Here is a 20,719-nt window from a genome sequence, read left to right as displayed (position 1 = left end):
CTGTAGCAGTTGAAAGGCTGAGGATTAAGAATATAGAAGAAATGTGAGGTTTTAGATGTCTCTGATATGAGGAACCATTGAAACAAATGCTTTTTAACACTCCTTTAACTCGTATTGAAAGTTGCTAGTGAAAATAGTTCAGCTTTGATCTGTGACATTACTTTTTGGAACCTGGAAGGAAGGGTCGTGTGTGGATATGGATATAACAACTGACAGGAAAATGTGCTTGCCAGCCTGATATTGCAGTGTGATCAGTAAATGTGATACCAAAGCTATTTTTAATTGAGTGTGAGGATATAGCATATGTTGATAAATGCAAAAATTAGCATAAAAAATGATACGCTAAAGTAGGGTATGATTCATCCAATTGCCGTTCGCAAAGGAGTAAAACTTTCAATTTCCACATAACAATACTGATACTGGTTTAAGCATCTAGCTTTCTGGAGTCTAATCTGAATTTGAGTTACTAGGTAAGATATAAAGCCCAGCCATTACTCACATAGATCGTGTTCGTGTCCTTCTCAGTTAAAGGTTGTTCTTTAATCCAGAAGTGTTCTGTCCTTGCTGTTGTATCTCAGTGAACTCTTGGTGTATCAGATAGTGTATAGGTTTGCTGGGCACCAGAGCCTTGTGAAATATATTTTCCTTGCCTTTCACATCTGCGGGGGAAATAAATCTGTTATAAAGATACCTTGCTGAACATCTCGGATGTTTATTTGGTACTTGTGGAAAAGTTACATGGTATCATAGGTCTTATCGGCTTTATTGCTGATATAAAAGCTCTTTAATACTTTTTATAAATGTGTTCTGAAGAAATGTATAGATTGTTTTTTTTCTTTCGTTTTGCGTAACTTGTTTTACCCTGAATTCTCATTGCTGGGTTTTGAAGATGCTTATAAAGATGCCACTGGAATAAGGACATAAGTAATTAGATGACCAGCTTCCCAGTTCGACATCTGTACTTGTGCTTAAGTACTTCTTCTATATAACCTTTTTCTGAGATTATTTAGAAGAAGCATACCCCCTTTTCAGAGCTGAAAAGAAACAATTCCAGTGTGTTCCTATGGCCTGGCACTTCTTGTTTAGTAAGAGACGGGCATAAGGAGAATCATTACAATAGCTTAAAACTTGGTTGTTTTCAATACATACTTACTGAAGATTGTTTCTTGAATTTGTTGCCAGGTGTTCGTATGTAAACAGCATCACGTTATTTACATGTTTCCACTGTAAAGTGTCACTATGCCTGCAGGAGAGAAGATATAGGTCAGTGCTAAGAAGGGCTACAAGGCATAAACAAGAAATTCATGAGATAAATATGGTATAAAATATATGAAGTTAGAGCAAAAGCACCAAGGATTTAGAGATGATGAGCTAGGCCGCTGTGGGTATGAGATAGATTTGGGGATAAGTTGATAATAACACTTTGGGGGTTGTGTCATGGGTTGCCATCACAAACTAGTTCAGTTGCTCTTTTCCAGAGTTGTGTGTGCACTGTGTTACCTATGTCCCAGACTGTTGAAAATGGGCATATCTCTTTGTAATTACACACAGATAGCAAAAGTTGAGTCTGGCAGGGCTAAATTGGGGTAGTAGTTGACAGACTGGTTTTTCTGAATACTTGCTACTCTGGCAGTTCTTACGCGTGTTACGGTTGGTGGGGAAGTTCAGCCTTGAAGCCCTGGTACCTAGCAGAGCTTCCTTGTACAGAGCTAACCTGTTGTTGGGGCTGAGCTAAAGGGTTTGCAGTACAGTTACTGATTGATGTAGTTATTGGAGTAGTTTTATTTGTTTGCTGTGAAGTTGATTGCTAGACCAGTCACTGGGAAGTTGAAACAAGCCACAGTTTACTTACTAAATGGCTTTGCAGTTTTGGTTGCAGGTATCTGTAATAAAAAGTGGGTTACTCACTTGAATTAGGCGTGATTATGTCTAGACATTATCTGATGGATATTTATTTGTCTGCCATGAATTGTCCAAATTGCCCATGGAATTGGATGCGCTAGTAGGTGTGCCCATTTGGTTTACTTAAAATTTTTGCAGGTATTTAATGTTTACACTGTAACGTTTACACTGTAACCTTTTAATGAGACTACAGTTTTGTGATTTTGATTTGCCATCAATGCTGTGCTTTCTAGGTAGGATTTAATTCCGTCGTATGTAAGCGCTGTGGGATTGTTACTCTAGTGTGTAATGTCTGTTAGTGTCCCTACAACTATTGACTTACCAGTACACAATCAGAAATTTTGAAATAAAAGCATTCTCTTTACTCTCTTGTAGCTGAAATATGAGGAATCTTAGGAACTGTTCATTGTACAGGTTGAAGGAAAAAGCGACCAAAAAAGATTGAGGCTTTGAGAGCTGATAGATTTTTAGCATGTATATAAATTATTACCTGATTATCTGTTGGGGATTTTTTGGAAAAAAAAAAAAAAAAAAAAAGAAGAATTAGATATTTTTCCTACAACAATGTTTTTCCTTTCTTCCTCAAAAAAAGGCAGGGAAAAGGACTGTGCTTAACCCTGAAATGCCCTTTTTTTCATTGACAATGCAAGGGCCTCATGGTACAATAGTTGTATTGTATCATCTGTCTTCCTAATGCCCTTGGTAACCTCCTTCTAGTAAACTTAGAGAAAGGAGATTTGCTGTTGCAGTGGATTTTCTTTAGCCCCATTAGAAAGCTAAAAACATCTTAGGCATGGTCATTTTACAATACCATTTTTCCAGTGATTATGAGTTTGTAATGTAACTGCTTCAAAAATTCTTTTTATTCCAATAATATATCTGCATTTGGGGCCTACGCTTTATTAATAATGAGGTGCAGGTCAGATGAGACATTCTCAACCTGAGAATTTCAAATAACATCTAAGAGTAGAATGGCATCGAATTAGGCTTAAAATGCAAACAGATGACGTCTTGCCTGAACCATTAAATAATTTAGTTTTATCTTTCAGTGCTAGATAAAGATTTTTAAGCTGTTAAATTAAGAAGTGTTGCTTGGTATATTGGAGATTAAAGTGTCATGCTTTGTCCTGGAGTTCTGTGCTTTAAGCATACAACAAAGACTCAATGTAAATTTGGTTAGGACAGGCACTGAAGCAAATAAATTAATAGCCTAGAGGAAAGCTGTGAGCATCTCAGTGGGGATGCGTAGCTCTTCATAAAGTCTAAGTGCTTTTCAAACATTGATCCTCTTCCCCTTGAAGGGGACCAAGGTGGGGGATAATGGTGTAGGCAGCTGGAGAGGAGAACAACATAGAGGAGCAGGGGAGATGGAAGGGGAGGGAGAAATCACATGAGAGTGACTAAATCTATTATTCTCGCAAGAGCTGAACTGTGGTGGCACTTCTGTGTAGACCCATAACTGATGAGGCTATGATAAACACTGAAATTTTGCACAGAATTGCATTTAGGATGAGGGAACTGACTGAACAAATCGTGTTACTGTCTTGTCAATGAATTTTCTGTTAACAATTTCAAATGATTACTCTGACTTTAACATTTCACCTGCAGAGGCTTAGCGTGTCGTCTTCTATTGCTTGTCATCTTCGCCTCAGAGAATGGGTGGGTGACACTGCAAATTAATGTGATACACTCAACCTGTCTTCCTCTTGTGTGTTTCTACTTAGCTTCCACAAAACACCATGTCAATGACAACTTAATGATTGTTGATTTCACAATATTGTGAAAACTTAACAAAAGTATAAAAGCTTATTTATAAAGCAAAACAGAAAGCAATCACTAGCTTCATGTAGTTATATGTGGGTAATAAGCATTTGCATTACCTTTTAGGCTTGCAATAGAATATATGAGTTTGTTTAAATAAGACGAGAGGCTTCTCGTTTTTAGGGGACGTCTGCATTAGTATAATTCCTCTTGAATTGGGGAAATTTGAAATTGTATACCGGAGAACTTCATCAGTGATGTTGTATTTGGAGTATTTTTTTGTAACAAGCTAGTTTCAGAAGCTTTCCTTTAGAAGTAAGTGACTTAGTATTTTCTATAGCTGTTATATATCAGAATCTTTACATTACTCTCAAAATACAGTAATTCAAATTAACCTTCTAAATAAGAGTGCAGCTTCCATGTCACAAAGCTTATTTTAAATACTAAAAAATAAAACAACTGAAGAAATAAACTTAGGTACTTCTTTAGCCAGCTTTAATCAAACACAAATTTGAAATTCCTACTCCAAGCTAGTAAATTTATTTTGTACTATATAAAACAAAGCAAGAAAATCTTCCTTGATCACATGTTGGGAATTTAATTGCCGGACGGATGTTATAGTTTGCAGCAGTAGGACTGGGTGAGACAAAGGCAATGGCAGTCAACGTTGAGGGGATCTCATCAATGCTTATAAATATCTAACGGGAGAGTGTAAAGAGGATGGGGCCAGCCTCTTTTCAGTGGTGCCCAGCGGCGGGACAAGGGGAAACGGGCACAAACTGGAGCACAGGAAATGCCAGCTCTTCGAGGGTGGCGGAGCACTGGAACAGGCTGCCCAGGGGGGTTGTGACATCTTCTCTGCAGATATTCAAAACCTGCCTGGATGCGTTCCTGTCCAATCTGCTCTGGGTGACCCTGCTTTGGCAGGGGGATTGGACTAGATGACCTCCGAAGGTCCCTTCCAACCCCGACCATTCTGTGCTTCTGTTGTTGTGCAGAACAGGGACCCCAACTTAATTTGCCAGAAACCGGTGCAGCAGTACTTTCTGTGCAGCATGTATGTGGTCACTAACCTTTCCAATCAGAAATTCAGGCCCACATCTCTTCTATTCTCTTCCCCAACTCGATATCTAACTCAAGGCTTTGTGCTGCAGTCCTTCTGCAAATGCCATGTGGTGATTTCCAAAAATTAACTGCTAAAATTTTCAAGCTTTGAAGTGTGGTTGAAGTACCTGATTTTCTAAATAAAATAAGTTATTCCTCCTCTTCTTTCATTATGAAAAAGGAAGTCTTCTACACTTTTAAAACTACTGATGCTCTCTCACTTCGCACAGTCTGTGTTGGATTTGAGTACTACCACCTTGTGAAAAGGAAGGAATGTGATTCAAGATTGTGGAACATTCTTATTGTAAAATTAAGCATGGGTAGAATAGCTTATCCTAGCATTTTGTCCTTTTACTGATTTATATATCATAAGTTGTATGGTAATTATTTGCCTATATGGTGTAATTCTAGTAAGGAGGACTTTCTAAGTGCATACTCCCTTTGGCATAGTTGTGGGCCATTTTCTTTTATATACAGATTCTAGGAGTAGCTTCTTTATTTTAAATTGGCCATAGCTTGGTCTAATAATCAGAGTTAAACCATTTTTTTTCCTATCTTATCTTACAGTTATAAAAATAGTGGCATGCATGCATGCTTGTTATTAATAATCTGCTACCAAAATCCTTGCTGTAAGCTCTGAAGACAATCAAGTAAGATTATTATTTTTTGCATACTCTAGCTCCCAGTCATACAGGAGTGGCAAACAGGAAAAAGTAGTAGGTCTTTGAATCATTAGTTTGTAATGCTAAAATCTGAATATCCAACTCATCTTAAAAAACAATGAACAATACAGATATGTTACTTGAAACACTGTTTCGAGTTTTATAGTTTGTTCTTTGATAGCGTAATCTAAAAGTTGTTTTTTTTTCTCTTGATCAGAAGCTTGTTTGCTCTAAGTACATGCAATGTATTTCAAAGTACTGCTATCTATGTATATTATTTGTGCTTAACACTATTTTCCTGATGAAGCAAGAGCGCTTTACTAATCACTTTGATGTCTTTTCAGATTACATCAGATATGACTATGTGAATAGCCTAGGATAGCCCAAAGGACATGATGTCAGAATAACACACAAAACATTTGTGAGGTATGTGTTTTATTTCTGTTGCGCTAAAAAAATTCTTTATTGTCTTTTATACAGTTAAGCAAATTGAATGCAGTAATTTTATGCCATTTCATTGGTATGCTAAGAGTTGCTTGCAGAATTGACCTAAAATTCGCATTTGTTATGACATACACAGATACTGATATTTTTGTTCAGCATCTTGATGTCTGTTCTGATTTAAGGTAACTTGTCCATTTCAGCAGCTGAAAACTTACCTTGATTGAAAAATAATTGTATATTTCTTCTTCTGAGGTATTGCACCTTAGCTGGATGGAATACCAAATTTGTGTTCTGTAGGAAGATTCAGAAGTGGGAGATTGGGTTTGATCCATTGATTGCTGTCAAACACTTCAAAATATCTATGCAGCATAAGATCTTGAAGGAGTGGGGTTTCTAAGCAGTCCTTTGGTGAAGAGAAAAAGAGAAAGACTTTTTGCTTGAAAAAATGTTCCAAATCACTTATTGTTTTATTTAAAAAAAAAAAAAATTGGGAAAAAAGGAATGCTAAAAAAATGGAAAAAGCTAGTACTTTTGCCATTGTTAACTTGGTTGAATTTATCCTAAATTTGAGTTAACAAAACCAGAATTTGCCAGTGAAAAAATATTTTGACAAAATAGTAACATGTGAATGCACTGTATTTGACTGTTTCTACAGTACTGCCACTTACCTCTTTAGAATTTTGCCTCTTTAGAGCATTTGTTGGATATTTCATGTGTGTGATAACTTTTCTTGGCTGTCAGCTCTTCATATACTTCAAGGCTTAGTTGAAAATTTATTGTACGTACTTTTTTTGAGTCCTTTTTTTGAGAGATAGAAAGTTAGACATAATATTTCTTAACTTTTATATGCTCATTTTTGATGAAATAATAGTTGATTTGCCTAGTTATCTTCATGTTCCAGCTATTAATTATGTAGTCTGTGTGAAACTTGACTTTTCTTTTACAAGTCTTCACCACAAGGAGTGGTTGGTGTCCCAGAATGCTATTGAAATGAATTGGCATAGATTGTAATTTTAACTGTAATCATTTAGAAAGGTTAGAATTACTTCAAGTAGCCAAGAAGAGAGGACCTTTACTTACCTACGTTAAGTTGTTTGAATTGCTTTTAAGGGATGTGAAGTGTATTCTTTTCTAAGGTATTTTTCTAATGTGTGGCCACCTTCATCCCTGGCTTAATAGTCGCATTCTGGTAGCAGAAGTGACTTTTGTGTTAAAAAAACAAAACAAAAGAAAAACCCAAACCAAAACAACAACAAAAAACCCCCAACATGTGGGTAGAAAACACAATGTAACTACTAGAAATTGTAATATTGCGTTGTTAGGGACTAGATTTGAGCACCAGAGGTATATTTCAGTTTGCTGTTTCACACCCAGAGAATGTAGCCCACACTTAGCTCTCTCCTATGAGAATCCCAGCTAGCTATTTTAGCTGTTACTCTGGGATTCCTACACTGCATATACTTGTTTTCATTTCTAGTCTCTTGGATTATTCCTGCCTGGTTCTAGCATTAAGAGTTAAGAATCAGAAAGATTTACAAGGCAGAATATGTTTATCTAGGTCTCAGCATATAAGGTATATATTCAAAGTCTCGGGATGTAAACTGAAGTGCCATAATTCCTACCAGTCATATATAGGCTGCCATTAATAAGGGGGAAAAACGAAGACTTCTTCGTGACTGTCATCGATCAATATAAATGCTTTCAAGTTTCCCTCGGACATGTCCTTTAATAGCATGAATCAATATGATTTTTAGAACACAGTATACTTTTAAAGTAGCAGGCTATTCTTGATGCATAATGTTTAAGCTTTAATTTGTCTCCTGTTTGTTGATACCGCTTTGGTTCTGCCATTTGGTATCGCTGCTTGTTAGAGATGTCTGGAAAATAATTCTGTTTTCATGAAAACTATTAAGGTTTCAAGTCTTGTTTTTGTTCCACATTGGAGCAACAACAAAGCCCTAAAAGAGTTTTCATGAAATTAAAGTAATTAATGTGTTCTTTGAAAATCTGATTCATTGCCATGCTGATTTAACCACTGCCATTTGTTTCCCTTAAGTTTGGCCTGATCTGAGACCATTACAATATATTTGTAAAGGTTTGTGGTTTTTTCAACACAATAGTACTTTTGTCAACAAAGTTAACTGATTTCTAACTTGCTCTGTATTTTGTTGTTTCCATTTTGTTTTTTCCTTCTGCTCTTCCCTGGGTTGCTGGAGCAGTATTGAAAGTCAAGTCTGGTGCCATAATTTGCTGTTTTCTGAGACACATCTGTGGTTTAATGAAGACTTTGCCATTATGGGGTTATAAAACTCAGTAAATGGCTTACAAAATTGTTGATGAAACTTTGCAAATTATTATCTTTTGACTACGTAAAGATGAAATATTTCTGTAGTCATAGAATTGTTCAGGTTTTGATATGAAACTTTGCAAATTATTATCTTTTGATTACAGAAATATTTCGTCTTTATGTAGTCATAGAATTTTGATAAAAAAAAACCCCAAACTCAGTAATCTATTTTGAACCTGGGTAGGTTTTACCTGACCAAAAGAAAAAATGAGAGCGACCTGTATTTCCAATTTCCTCATGCGTAATACTGGTATCTTTGCTTCCTGCAGGGCAAGGCCAGAAAACCATGCAGTCATCAGGGCACAGATTCCGTGATGTTGAGCACCACCCGCTTCTTGCTGAAAATGACAGCTATGATTCCTCTTCCTCAGAGGCCGACATGGCAGAGAGGGTTTGGTTCATCCGAGATGGCTGTGGTATGGTCTGTGCTATAATGACATGGCTTCTGGTTGTCTATGCAGACTTCGTAGTGACTTTTGTCATGTTGCTGCCTTCCAAAGACTTTTGGTACTCTGTGATCAACGGTGTTCTCTTTAACTGCTTGGCAGTACTAGCTTTGTCATCGCATCTGAGAACTATGCTAACGGATCCAGTAAGTATGCGATCGTTCCTTGACGTTGGATTGGTCTCTCCTGTAGCTCATCATCTGCAGAGAAATTTGGAGAAGTGGTATCAGTCTCTTCCTGCTAGGAAAAGTACTGTTAGATGCAGAACCCTCAAATTGAAGGGTTGATGTCTGTACTTTTCCCGTTGCTCTGTTAATGCATCCATAAATAATTTTTAAATTGAGGAGCAGGCAGTATAAAATTAATTTATAAGGGAGAGGTGGGCTCATGAGAAATACAGTTTATTTGTTAAATATAACCCAGGTTCTGAAGAAGCTAATAAACCTTTAGTCTTTTCTGTCCTTTTTTTCCTTTCTTTTTTCGTCGGATGTATTTTCAAAACTTCATAAGAGGTTGTAGCTTCATCCTGTTGTATCATTTGAAATGTATCTTCCATTTATGGCACATGAAAGAGATTTTAGAGAAAAATCTCAGTCACGTATTGATATAAAGAAAGAACTACTGTCCTACATGATTCATGCATTATTGTGTTTAGGTATTTGGAGTCAGCGGGAAGGGAGGTTTAAGTTGAACCTTGAACCCATGTTGGAACAGTGTAGGTGGTCTTGAAAGTACTAATTTCTTAGGACTTTTCAATTCAAGAGTTCGAGAGATTAAATTGTTTATTTTGTACTAAAATCTATTACTCTTTTTAGGGAATAAGTCTGGGGAGAGAGGGGTGAGGGGAAAAACATCTATTTACTCCAGGTTTTTGAGGCAGTAACAGTGTATATAGACGTTATGGGAGTGTTCAAAAAACCAGCAGGGTGTTGTAGTTAATGGTTTTCTCGGTCTTTCATTTATTTCTGAGACCACACCCAATGATGAAATGTTGACTTCTACAGCCTGTGACAGCTAATAAAGTTAATGGCTTAAGGATAGATTGTTTAAAAATACGTCCTGGTAAAACTGTGTGTCTTTCTAGACCTATGTTGTTCTTTATGGATAAAGTATGATAGAAATAGAGATGAATCACTACTGAAGCTGTGACTGTGTGATAGAAACTAAGATTGAAGGAAAAAAGGAATGAACTGCCTCAAAACATATGTGAATTAAATTTACTCTTATAACTATAAAAAAAGATTTTTTTTCATTGAAAGGAATTGGTGACTGTTGGAGACTACGGAAGATGTTTTTTAAATAGAGCATATTTTTATCAGCAAAATGCTGAAAGCATGGCGTGAAGCTATCATCCTTAGTGACAGGTGAATAGCTGAATGTGAGATGTCTTTTTATAAGCATAAATTTACCTGGAACAAGATAAATTTGTGCTTTAGGAGTTCTCTGTGAGATAATTCACCTTGTTTACACCAAAGTGTTAACTTCAGTGAGAACATTTATATTGCAAAAAACACTTCATCAGTTAAGAAACTCTCTTTCAGTTCGCATCCCTGCGAAAGCCAGCTGGCTCAAGTTTGAAGCAGCACTTAGCCAAAGAGTTCAGCTGGGGCAGAACTTGGGCTGTGTCTCGGGCAGTACAAACATGAGATTGTTATTCCGGGCAAGAGGCAACAAAAACTTTCTGCCTAAGTAGAGGGGTGCTTTGCAATTGAATTTGAAGTGCCTGCTGGTGTGTTAATTCTGTCCCAAAATCTTCCTTAAGGTGTCTGTGTAAAGTGATGATGTTGCCAGTGGGCTTTTTCTGAATAAGAAATAATTATAGAATGTTGCAAATGATTTAAGCCAACCTGGAGAAGGCTATCCCTGCGTGAAGTGAGCTGGCCTGGAGGACTTGCTACAGAAAGGCCATTGCACTTCTATTTCACATCTTGGTTTATTTCACAATTGCTTCCTGTCACAGACAAGCCTTTAGCTCTATAAATAAACAAGGTGACAGTGGTACTTTCCATTATTTTCTTCTTACTAATCCAAATTTAGATTCCGATCTTGCGAGGCTTTAGATTAATGTTGTTACTGGAAGAAGCAATCCTGCCTTCTATTCCTGTCCATTCCTCACCTTCCTTATCGTGTTGAAATGGCTCCCAATGCAGCTCTGTGGTGAACAGCTCAGAGAACTGATCACTAAAAGATAATTTTTTCTTTTCCTGATGGATTATTTTTCTTCTGCATCGGTTCCGTCAGCTGTTTACTGTGTAGCTACACAAACTTTGACAGTAGCAGAAGGCGGCAGGGGATACTAGTTGTAGAATAAAGAAGGCAGTGATGATTCATGGTGATAGTGTCCAAGCTAAAAGCTTAAGTATAGAGGAAAAAGGAATGACTGCTGGTTCTCAAAAACTTTCGTACGATGGGGCAGGTGGCTAAATCTTGGATTCGGAGAGTTGAAATAGCATCTTTCAAGTAGTTGTTGCTGATTTAACTTTTGTGGGTGTCTTGGCCTAATAATGTCACTTTGCAACAATTAACATATGCTGCTGTAAGAATGTTTTTAGTAGTGCTCATTCAGAGTAAATTCTCAGCAAGTAGTGTACCTGTAGTGCTTCTATCAGCATGTAAAGATGTGTCTTCCTCTTGATTTTATGTATGCTGGTGACAGCAGATTCTATCAGAATTATGCTATAGATGGGTCTTGCCAAAATGAAACTGCATTTGAGGTCAAGCAGAGGTAATTTATTCATTTGAAAATGATTCTGGCTTATGGCAGACTAACTTTGAGTAAATGAACTTAATTCAGCAATTTTCCTGAGATTACTGATATGAAGTCTCTAAAATGTGTTTTTAAACACTCTCATACCATTTAAGACACTTTCTCTCCTTTAATTGAAATGATTTCAGGGGGCTGTACCCAAAGGAAATGCCACTAAAGAATACATGGATAATTTGCAACTGAAACCAGGAGAAGTGATCTACAAATGTCCGAAGTGCTGTAGTATCAAACCTGAACGTGCACACCATTGCAGGTATGCCATAGTTTCCTTTAATGCAGTTAGGCATATGGAGTCTTGCAATACTGTTCCTGATACTTGTGTGTTAATTTTTTTTCCCGTAAATTTCGTCTGATATCCAGTAAACTTTCAAATTCATACATTGCAGAGTATTTGTAAATATTATCCACTGTGGCCAAAAGTGAATGTGGATGTGGGGAAAGAAGCAAGAGACTTGAGAGTTTTTGAAAATATTCATACCGTGGTGTCTTAAATACTTCTTGATCTGTAAATATTTTTTCCTCTGCATCATTCTAATTATTGTGCCTTACTGTTGGTAATGCAGGTCAAAGGGAAGAATCACAAGGAAATTTCTGATAGAAGCTTATTTAGGAAATTACTCCTTCAATCTTAAACTAAGAAAATACAGATTAGTTTTAAACTATCACTTTAATTTGTGTATTCTTGCCTGCGTAGTGCTTCGTTTGAAGTTATATGTGAATTGGCAGATTATTTTCCCAAAGTTGTACGCATAATTGTTTAAATGCACTTCTGCTTATTGAAGATTTATTTTTATAAGGACAGAATTAATGATAACTTGAACTTAACGTGCTATGGAAGAGATAGTAAATGTATCCATGTTTAATTCTCAGTCTTTTGAGTTTTCAGGCACTGTGGATATGCGTTTGTAGTGTTTATTGTGTGAGAGTTGAAAATAGATATGCCTGCATAATTAAGACTTACATAAATATGTAAATGATCCTGGTGGCTCTGTCTAGGTGTGAGGAGTGATGTGTATTGAATTGTGTGGTGTATTAAATTTAAGTCTCTGAGTTAGTTCCCATCAAAAGAACAGAGTGAAGTCTTGTCAGGGCTCTCAAATTATTCTGTAAATTTGTGGTTTCTAAATTAAATGTCTTGGTGTATGTCACTTATCTGTGTGAAAGTTATGGCTGAGAAGCCATTTCCATTATAAATACTCTGCCTTGGCACTGAAATCTTGCTCTTCTCTCAGATGTGAGTGGGTTTTTGTATCTGGAGTGTGAAGGGAAAAGTTTCGTGTATAAATAGTCAAGTATAGAATTATCTTCGCTTAGCTAATCTGTGTTGTATGTTAGCTTTTGCACGGATGCAGATACCAGGCCTGTCTTCATGTGCGATGAGTTTGGTTCTGAGTGGCTTTATTAGCTCGAGTAGAGCATTACATGAACGCAGCTGGAGCGATTGCTCGCTGGGCCTGGGGGTGGAAGCTGTGCAGCTGCTTTCTTGTGGCAGAATATAAACTGTTAACCTCTGGGGATCCAAAACAGCTTTGTGCAGTCTGTTCAGATGTCCTGGCACTGTGTTCGTGGGATGCGGTAAAGGGACACCTGAGAGCCTCTGCTGAGCGGGGTTGGATCTTGCTAATTTTCTCATCTCAGATTTAGGCTGGCTGCTACGGAGTCTTTGCAGGTATCTTTGTAAAGCATTTCCCACATATGCGGTCCCGATAGGATTTACTAATTTGGAAGCAGGCCTAAGTGAAGAAATCTTATGTTGAACATATGAGTAAAGAAGTTGGAGTATTGGAGAGCCCAGAGTCGCTGCAGCTCTGTGCCCTGCAGAGTCCCTCGGGTCCCCCGGGTCCGTCATCCTCTGCAGGCACTATATTGTCTTGGATGTTCCAGTAGCCTGTGATCCCAGATAAGGGGGTGTTGATTGAAAAATTATTATTTCTTCATGGAAGAAGAATAAAAATAAGCTAAGTAGGGACTTCAAATACATTGTTTATAGCAAGAATTTGAGTAGCATTTATTGTTAAAGCAGAGCAAGAATGGGTAGTGTCTACAGCGAAGGAAATCTGTGATGCTTTGAAAGGGTTTGTTTTCACTAGCCACTGGTTCAGGGAGCTAGCTTTGCATGTCTTGTGAATTGTTTTACTTTTCTATGCCTTGGTGAAATACACTGTGAGATGTTCCATCTAAGGGCAAAGGATGCGTTTTAATGCTTGCACAGTGCATAACAGGCTTAACAGAACGTCTGAAAGAGAAAGCTAGACCCTGAGAGTGTATCCTTTTGTAAGCCTGGTGTCATGTTTTTCTCAGCAGTTGGATATCTGGTTTAATTGCCTTTGTTTCTCTTACTCCTAAAATACACACTACTAATAGTTGCTGTTAACTTTTCTTAAGTAAAACGAATTATTCTTCTGTGATTTTTTTTCTGAGTGTTGAATACATACTGCATAGATGAGCTACCAGAATCTGATTCTTTGCCATAGATTTAGCACTGCAGAAGTGTACTGAATAGAAAAAAGGTTTGTTTGATTATACTGCCAACATTTTATTGGCTTACAAACCCATTCCAAGGACGTTAAAAGGATGGTCTAGTCCCAAGTAGTCAAAGTGGCAATTTGCTGATAGAAGAGACTTGAAAATGGAAATTGAAGTTGGTTCCTGTTGGGAAATAGTTATGCTCAAAGCCACAGTGCATGTTTTGAGTAGTAAATTATTAACAGAAGAGGCTCTTATGATGTAGTTATGAAAATTGTTGTGCAACACTGCAGCAGAAGTTCTTTAGAGGAAGAAAAATAGTTTCATAATACACATTAGTGATGGGAAAAAGAACAAGAAACCTTTATTTACAGCTAAGTATCTAGCCTCAGTGAAGTACACTAAACTGAGATTTTACTAAGCGGTTAACATTTTCAGCATAAGTAACAGTCTTATCCTGAGTGAGTGCTATTTCATTTTCACTGAAGGAGCACAGCTGTCATTATTTCTAGCCTATCCTGAGTGCCTGCATTTGTGTGTGGGGAACTGTTATTCAGAATCCAGTCACTGAGATATTTGCATCAGTCCTCCTGTGAATTTCTGTTCTCCAGACCAATTTCTCTTAAGCCATTAGCTTTGTCTTTCTGAATGTTATCTTTGGCATGCAAAACTGTAATTGCACCTGCAGTTGCCTGAGTGCGTTCAGCAGTAGTGCCAAGCTGGAGAAGACCTTCCCTTGTCCACAGCTGCTTGTTCTCACTACCATATTGCTCCTTTCTCTTGTGTAGGCGTGAGTGTTCATGCACAGTGAAGTGACCCAGGTTGCAGCTAATGGAGTGACTTCCCAAAACTCTTGCCACATGAACATCTGTGCTTGGACAGGGGAAGGAAAGAATAGAATACAAGTGACGGGGTAGGAAGAAGGCAGAACCACTGTTTTAAGCATTGCTGCAAGTTTGTTGGCTGGAAGTGTTCGTTGAATTGTGGTGTGAGATTAGAAATGACGGCAGGGTTCCAGACATCTGATGTCTTGGAGAGCTCTGCGTGGGCTTGTGAGAAATACTGAATGAGCAAAAGTGTGTCCTGCCCACCTCACATCTTCCAGTGTTTGGCTTGATTGAGTCTGGATATGATTTTTTTTCAGTACTTCACATTAATATTCTTTTTAGAGTGACAGTATATATTCTGTGTTACATCAGGAGGCTTGCATGGTTGTGGTGACTGGAGTTGGCTCACCTACCCACAGAGCTCGGGAAATTAGTGAGAGGCTGAACAGGCAGCAGGCTGTGAAATAAAAATCTTTTGGAGAGCCTTTTGAATGCCTTCTCGTGAATGATACCTGTTTCTTCTGCACTAGAGGATGGCTGCAGTGTTTAGTTACGGTATAGGGATTTTCATGTGTAACTGGTAGTATTTAAAAAGTAATTTGCATCAGAGGATGAATGGTGTTTAATGTCCGTAAAACAAGTGGCAGTGGGAACATAAGGGCTGGGTTATGATAGCTCAGGGCAAAGGGAGCTTCAGAGGAGCAATGAAAGATTTGGGATTCTCTCATATAGCCTGCATAGGAGTATGTTCTGCCGCTTGCTGAGTAACCTTATAATCAAGCATATGCAATGACTTAAAAAATATTTTATGCCTCGGAGCATTGATTTTCCCCACACGCACCCTCCTTTCTTCACTTTAGTTACAATCATGTAGCTTTACTTCATGGCTTGTCATTGCAGCCCTCATAGATACCATACATAAATAAGCACGCGTTAAAAACAAAGGATTTTGAATCATAGTGCCTGCATTTTTTAGGCTCATTTGGTTTTGTAACTGCTGAAATGAAATGTTTAATATTTTGGATGTTCTGCAGGAAAACCTGAAGCCCTTTGAGTGTGTGGCTTATTTAAGTACAAAGCTAGGAAAATGAAATATCAGCATTACTTAAGTTACTGATTTATGGAAGAACTTCAACACGTGTTGCAAGTCTTCTGTTTCTGTTGTATAACTGTTCATGTTTGGCTGCAGATAGACCTGAATATAAGAGAAATGAGCCCTCTGGTGCTGTATGGCCTGGCAGATGTAAAATGGACTTACTGAAATATTTGACTTTTCTTTCTGGAAATAACCTTGACTTAAAACTGGGCAGAAACGAAGCAATTACTTGCAGAACTAGCAAAGAACAGCGTTTAAGTGTTCGTTAACAAATATGCAAAGAATGTGTGCTGCTTATAGTCTCAATATTTTTGTTTTAGGTTGAGGAAGTGAGGTGTCACATGGTTGCTGGGTTCGGTTGATTGTGTGTTTGGATAGGTAATGATTCTCATTATTAATACCATTTTTCTTACATGAAGAGTATCTTACCTACACAGTTTTATACCAAGCAAAAGCTTTGTTTTAAGTGAGCAAATAAAATGTTAGTAAAATCACTGTTTGCATTTTTTCAAAAAAAATAGATTTCAGTACATGATCTTATGACCACCGGGTACCCTTGTTTATACATTAAAATGCGAAGTATTGTTTCTCAACAGAAGTCTTTCTTCCCTTCCTTTAGTATTTGCAAACGATGTATTCGAAAGATGGATCACCACTGTCCATGGGTGAATAATTGCGTGGGGGAGAAAAATCAGAGATTTTTTGTTCTGTTTACGGTAAGCGAAAAGCAAGAGCAGCTTGATCTCAGTATGAATCTACCTTGATTATAATAATTTTGGTTGTGCTTAGTAGTGAGTAATGGCTTAAGGTCATAATTGTTTTGTGTTGGGTTTTTTTCCTTCTATGCAAGATATTCTCCAAGCAGGAAGATATTTCTACTCATACTCATTTTAATCTTGTAAAGTGCTGTTACTGTAATCTATCTTAATTTTGCTGTGTTTTATGTAGTAACAATTAGTGAAATGGTTCTGTTATTTAGGGAGCTAATCCTTAAACTTTCATTGTTGCTCATGTTTTTAGATTCAAACTTAATTAGAATTTCTTTTTACATCGTTGTATTGAATTAAAAATTGAAATTGGAAAGTATATTCACTGTGCAGTGGTGAAGGCTGGCTGAAAGGAATATCTGCTTTACTACCTGGCAGCAGTTAAAAGTAAGCACTCTCTCTTATTTCCAGATGTATATAGCCCTAATTTCAGCTCATGCGCTCATACTGTGTGGGTTTCAGTTTTTCTCCTGTGTCCGAGGGCAGTGGACTGGTAAGCAAGTACTTAACTTTCACTCTCATAATCTAGTAGATATTAAGGGAAAGTCGTAGTGTTCGACCTATTTCTCTCCCATGTATGAAACATTACAGGACTTCGATCTTTTTAAAGTGAGGTCCTGAAAATGTTTCATATCTGTTTACCATCTTTTTTTTTTTTCTTTTTTTTCCCCCCTTCTTTTTCCTTTAGTCCTTCACTGCAAGAGCTGTGGCTGTCAAGGGCATTCTCACTCCCTTTCCACATAGTAAAAATTTACCACCCCTGTAACAGGAAGGCAGCAGATTGCTGATCCTCAACTGCCTCAGCAGTACATTACCTGAAACTGCCAGCTGGGCTTTGTGTGTCCCACCACAGTTCTGTAAATGACAGCTGAAACTTAAACAAATTTCTCCCTCATTCTGTTACTGGAGCCAACTGTGGGGCTCCTGTAGAAAAGAAATTTCCTAAACTAGTTGCTTGTTCAGGGCTCTGACTTGCATTTCTTAATGTTACAGTGTGCCAGAGCTCATCTTGTGCTTTTGATAGATCGTTGATCACATGTTCTTCCTGGTCCCTGAAGCAACAGGGAAATCCCTGTTCTGCTGAATATTCCGTTAAATGGGTGGAATCTTAGCCCATTTTTACTTGAAACATTCTGCTTCCTGTATACTATCCCATTTCTTCTTTGTTTAACTATAATTGAGTTAATCAGTTGATCAGAGGATTTCCAGAGATATGACTGTAATTGTAAGTCAGAATGTGATTACTTGGTGTGGTGAATCAGAAAAATAAAATAAAATAGAGCAATCACAGGAAAATGGAACATCTGGATTAACTAGCAAGTCAGAGCTGACAGTGGTGATAGTTTTTACAGCATTTGTCACGCGCAAAACTTCAAGCTGCTCTCATCTTTATATATGTGAATTTCTGAGTACTTAAATCCTCTCATGTGCAAACATTTATTTGATGACCTTGGAATATTGAGGCAGGATTGCAGTAATGCAGTACCATGTGCTTTATAGGAAGCCAAAAATGTTACTTCCTTAAAATTCTTTATTTCCTTGCGTAGCAAATAAAGCTGCTGCAGTGCTAGAAATTAAAGTTTATTATAATTGTGAAATGTTGTTTCAAGTGTCAGATATTTAGCTTTTACTGCTGTTTTTTGAAGAGGGGATGTCTCAGTATGAACATGCTCTATAGATTTTTAAATTTTTTTTATAACTACATGTGTCATTTTCACAGAATGCAGTGACTTCTCCCCACCTGTAACTGTGATCCTGATGATCTTCTTGTGCCTTGAGGGTTTTCTGTTTCTCACTTTCACTGCAGTTATGTTTGGCACCCAAATCCACTCAATATGCAATGATGAAACGGTAAAGACCTCTACTTTTGTGTTTGCTTTAACAATTATTCTAAGATGTGATTAGATGTTGGTTTATTTGCATGAGGGGAGGCTCATGGGGTTGGAGAAAACCCCAAATCTGAAATAGCTCATCATTTTAATTTCTACCATTGTAAGGATTGAAATATTTTCCTGGGAGTTGCTTTCTAATAGAAGTTCTTGCATTATTTGCTTTTCTGACATAAACTTTGCAATTAGGTTTTCAATTGCAAAGATTGCACAGCTTCTGATTTCAGTTTGGACTTGCACTTCTCAGCTGTCACAAACTCCCGATGTGTGCTGTGAGAAATGACTGCTTTTCTTAGATTTACACTTAAACTGGCTATCTTGTATCAGCCCTTCACCCTTTCCTCTACGGTGATATACTTTATGAGAGTATAACCATACTTTGGACGTATGGCCCCCTTGCCCTTAGATCTGCAGTGTTAAGCCTTGAGAGGATGTCTTGTGACGAATAATTAACTGGAAACATAAGGAATTTGAATCTTGTGGCTGTTCAGAATTTCTGCATGCGAGGCTGTTTACAAGTGTACTTCTGTACTGGAGAGTAACGATTGGTAAATATCCAGCCTTCATTAGTGGGAAGTGCAAAAAGTGATCATCAAAATAATGCATTTGGGAGAGCAAGCCTAACTCCAGTAATTGCAGTACAAGAGCCTTCTTGGAAGCCTTATTTCCTGCTTTCATTAACTGGGTAAACAACTCCTAGTGTAGGTATATTGTGTGCAGATCCTCTACTTCAACGTCAGCTTGTCTGGTCTTTTAGTTTGGGGACGGGGTGGGGGGGAAGATGTAGAGGTAGACCAACCTTCTGCTACACACTGTATGTTTTAAGTCTTCTGCCTTTTCCACAGGGCTAAATCAACCATTCTTATTTCTTCCTTACTACATAAATAGTAGTAAGAAACTAGTCCGCTCACTCGCTGTACATTAAAAGAGTGCAAAATAGCCATCAGTTTTGATAACTGCTATTAGACTTCACTAATCTTTGGTCTTAACAGTGCATCTCTGTTTATATACAGGAGATTGAAAGACTGAAGAGTGAAAAGCCAACATGGGAGCGGAGACTACGTTGGGAGGGAATGAAATCTGTCTTTGGGGGTCAGCCTTCACTCCTGTGGATCAATCCTTTTGCAGGATTTCGAATCAGGCGACTTCTACTCAGAGCAAAGAAAGGAGGACCCGAGTTTTCTGTTTGAGTCTAATTATGCTGGAACTTGCAAGAATACTATATAATATTTATTTGGGGCCAGAAAAGGCTGTCTACATATAATCTGTGACCAGGTGAAACTGATATCAGACATTTGCTTGTAGCAAGCAGAGTTTTATACGTTTATCGTCACAGACATCTCATTAACTTTCAGAGACGTGAACTGGATCTGTAATGGTCTTAACAGCAAGATAACAAAGGAAAAGCACGTGGTCACACTAAAGAAGCCAAATGTTGTCATGCTACTGTAATTTATTTTATGAGATTAATTATGCATTTTTGTTAAACCCTTTTTATTTGATAAACGTTTGGGGAATTACCTGTGTGGTTTTTTTTATAAAAAGTATATACTTAGGTGCAGTTGTCAATCATAAGGAGGAGCATTATGGTGAAAGATGATCTCAAATGAGACCTAGCCTTCTAAATCCAGTTTTCAGGGAATAGTGGTTTGTTCGGTTTTAATTTATATTTCAGCTTGTCCTAATAAACAGAGCCGTACTTTTGTGTCCCACTTCAGGCACACATTCCTCATATGCAAGCGATTCAAAGGACTGGTGCACACAACAGCGTAACACATCAGAGGCACTGTTACACCCCTGCCAAATGTCTTCCCGGGCTCACAAAAGCATGTCTTGTGTTGGGCAGTGTTAATCTCATATGGCATTTAGGTAAATTCTAAATCTTCAGTCAACAACACTTTTTAACTAACTGCTGCGGGCCGAATTCTGCCCTCAGGAATGCGTCTCCAATTCTTAATGCATTGATTCTAGAGGAACTCAAGTGTAGGTGTTGGAGGATTTTATCTAGTCCTCTGTGCAGGGGTAAGTGGGACCAGTTGGCTGTATCCTCCTGTGTGAGATTAAGACGAATGTACTGCAGATTGGAGCAAATTAACTGAAAACAGTTGTCTTTGTAGGGTCTTGCTTTCCCCCTTGTTTTGTTGTACAGACTTTTCATAGAAGGAAAGCTGTTAACTTTTAATGATCCCTTGAACAAAGGCATCGGAGGAATGAGGGAGGTTGCCTCTTTCTCAAGTACAT

The 20,719-nt window shown here is 37.7% G+C and overlaps 1 protein-coding gene across 1 annotated transcript; it reads left to right on the top strand.

Moving 5' to 3' along the window:
• Positions 1 to 5,771: 5,771 nt before the first annotated feature.
• On the top strand, positions 5,772 to 20,021 carry ZDHHC7 (zinc finger, DHHC-type containing 7). Its single transcript, XM_009880948.1, has 7 exons — positions 5,772 to 5,855; positions 8,490 to 8,812; positions 11,562 to 11,686; positions 16,442 to 16,538; positions 17,001 to 17,082; positions 18,310 to 18,440; positions 19,492 to 20,021. The coding sequence occupies exons 2-7, from the start codon at positions 8,507 to 8,509 to the stop codon at positions 19,666 to 19,668; spliced, it is 918 nt and encodes a 305-aa protein (XP_009879250.1). The 5' UTR covers positions 5,772 to 5,855; positions 8,490 to 8,506; the 3' UTR covers positions 19,669 to 20,021.
• The last annotated feature ends 698 nt before the right edge of the window (positions 20,022 to 20,719 follow it).

This window comes from Charadrius vociferus, unplaced genomic scaffold, assembly GCF_000708025.1.
Source record: "Charadrius vociferus isolate BGI_N301 unplaced genomic scaffold, ASM70802v2 scaffold493, whole genome shotgun sequence".
In the NCBI taxonomy this organism is placed as follows: domain Eukaryota; kingdom Metazoa; phylum Chordata; class Aves; order Charadriiformes; family Charadriidae; genus Charadrius; species Charadrius vociferus.
The sequence above is the reverse complement of the archived record's forward strand: the minus strand, read 5'-3'. Positions and strand labels throughout refer to the sequence as shown.

Coding starts and splice junctions, on each gene's coding strand:
- ZDHHC7 (XM_009880948.1), top strand. CDS start 8,507: ATGCAGTCATCAGGGCACAGATTCCGTGATGTTGAGCACCACCCGCTT. Junction 11,687..16,441: donor GAACGTGCACACCATTGCAG/GTATGCCATAGT, acceptor CCCTTCCTTTAG/TATTTGCAAACGATGTATTC. Junction 18,441..19,491: donor CAATATGCAATGATGAAACG/GTAAAGACCTCT, acceptor GTTTATATACAG/GAGATTGAAAGACTGAAGAG.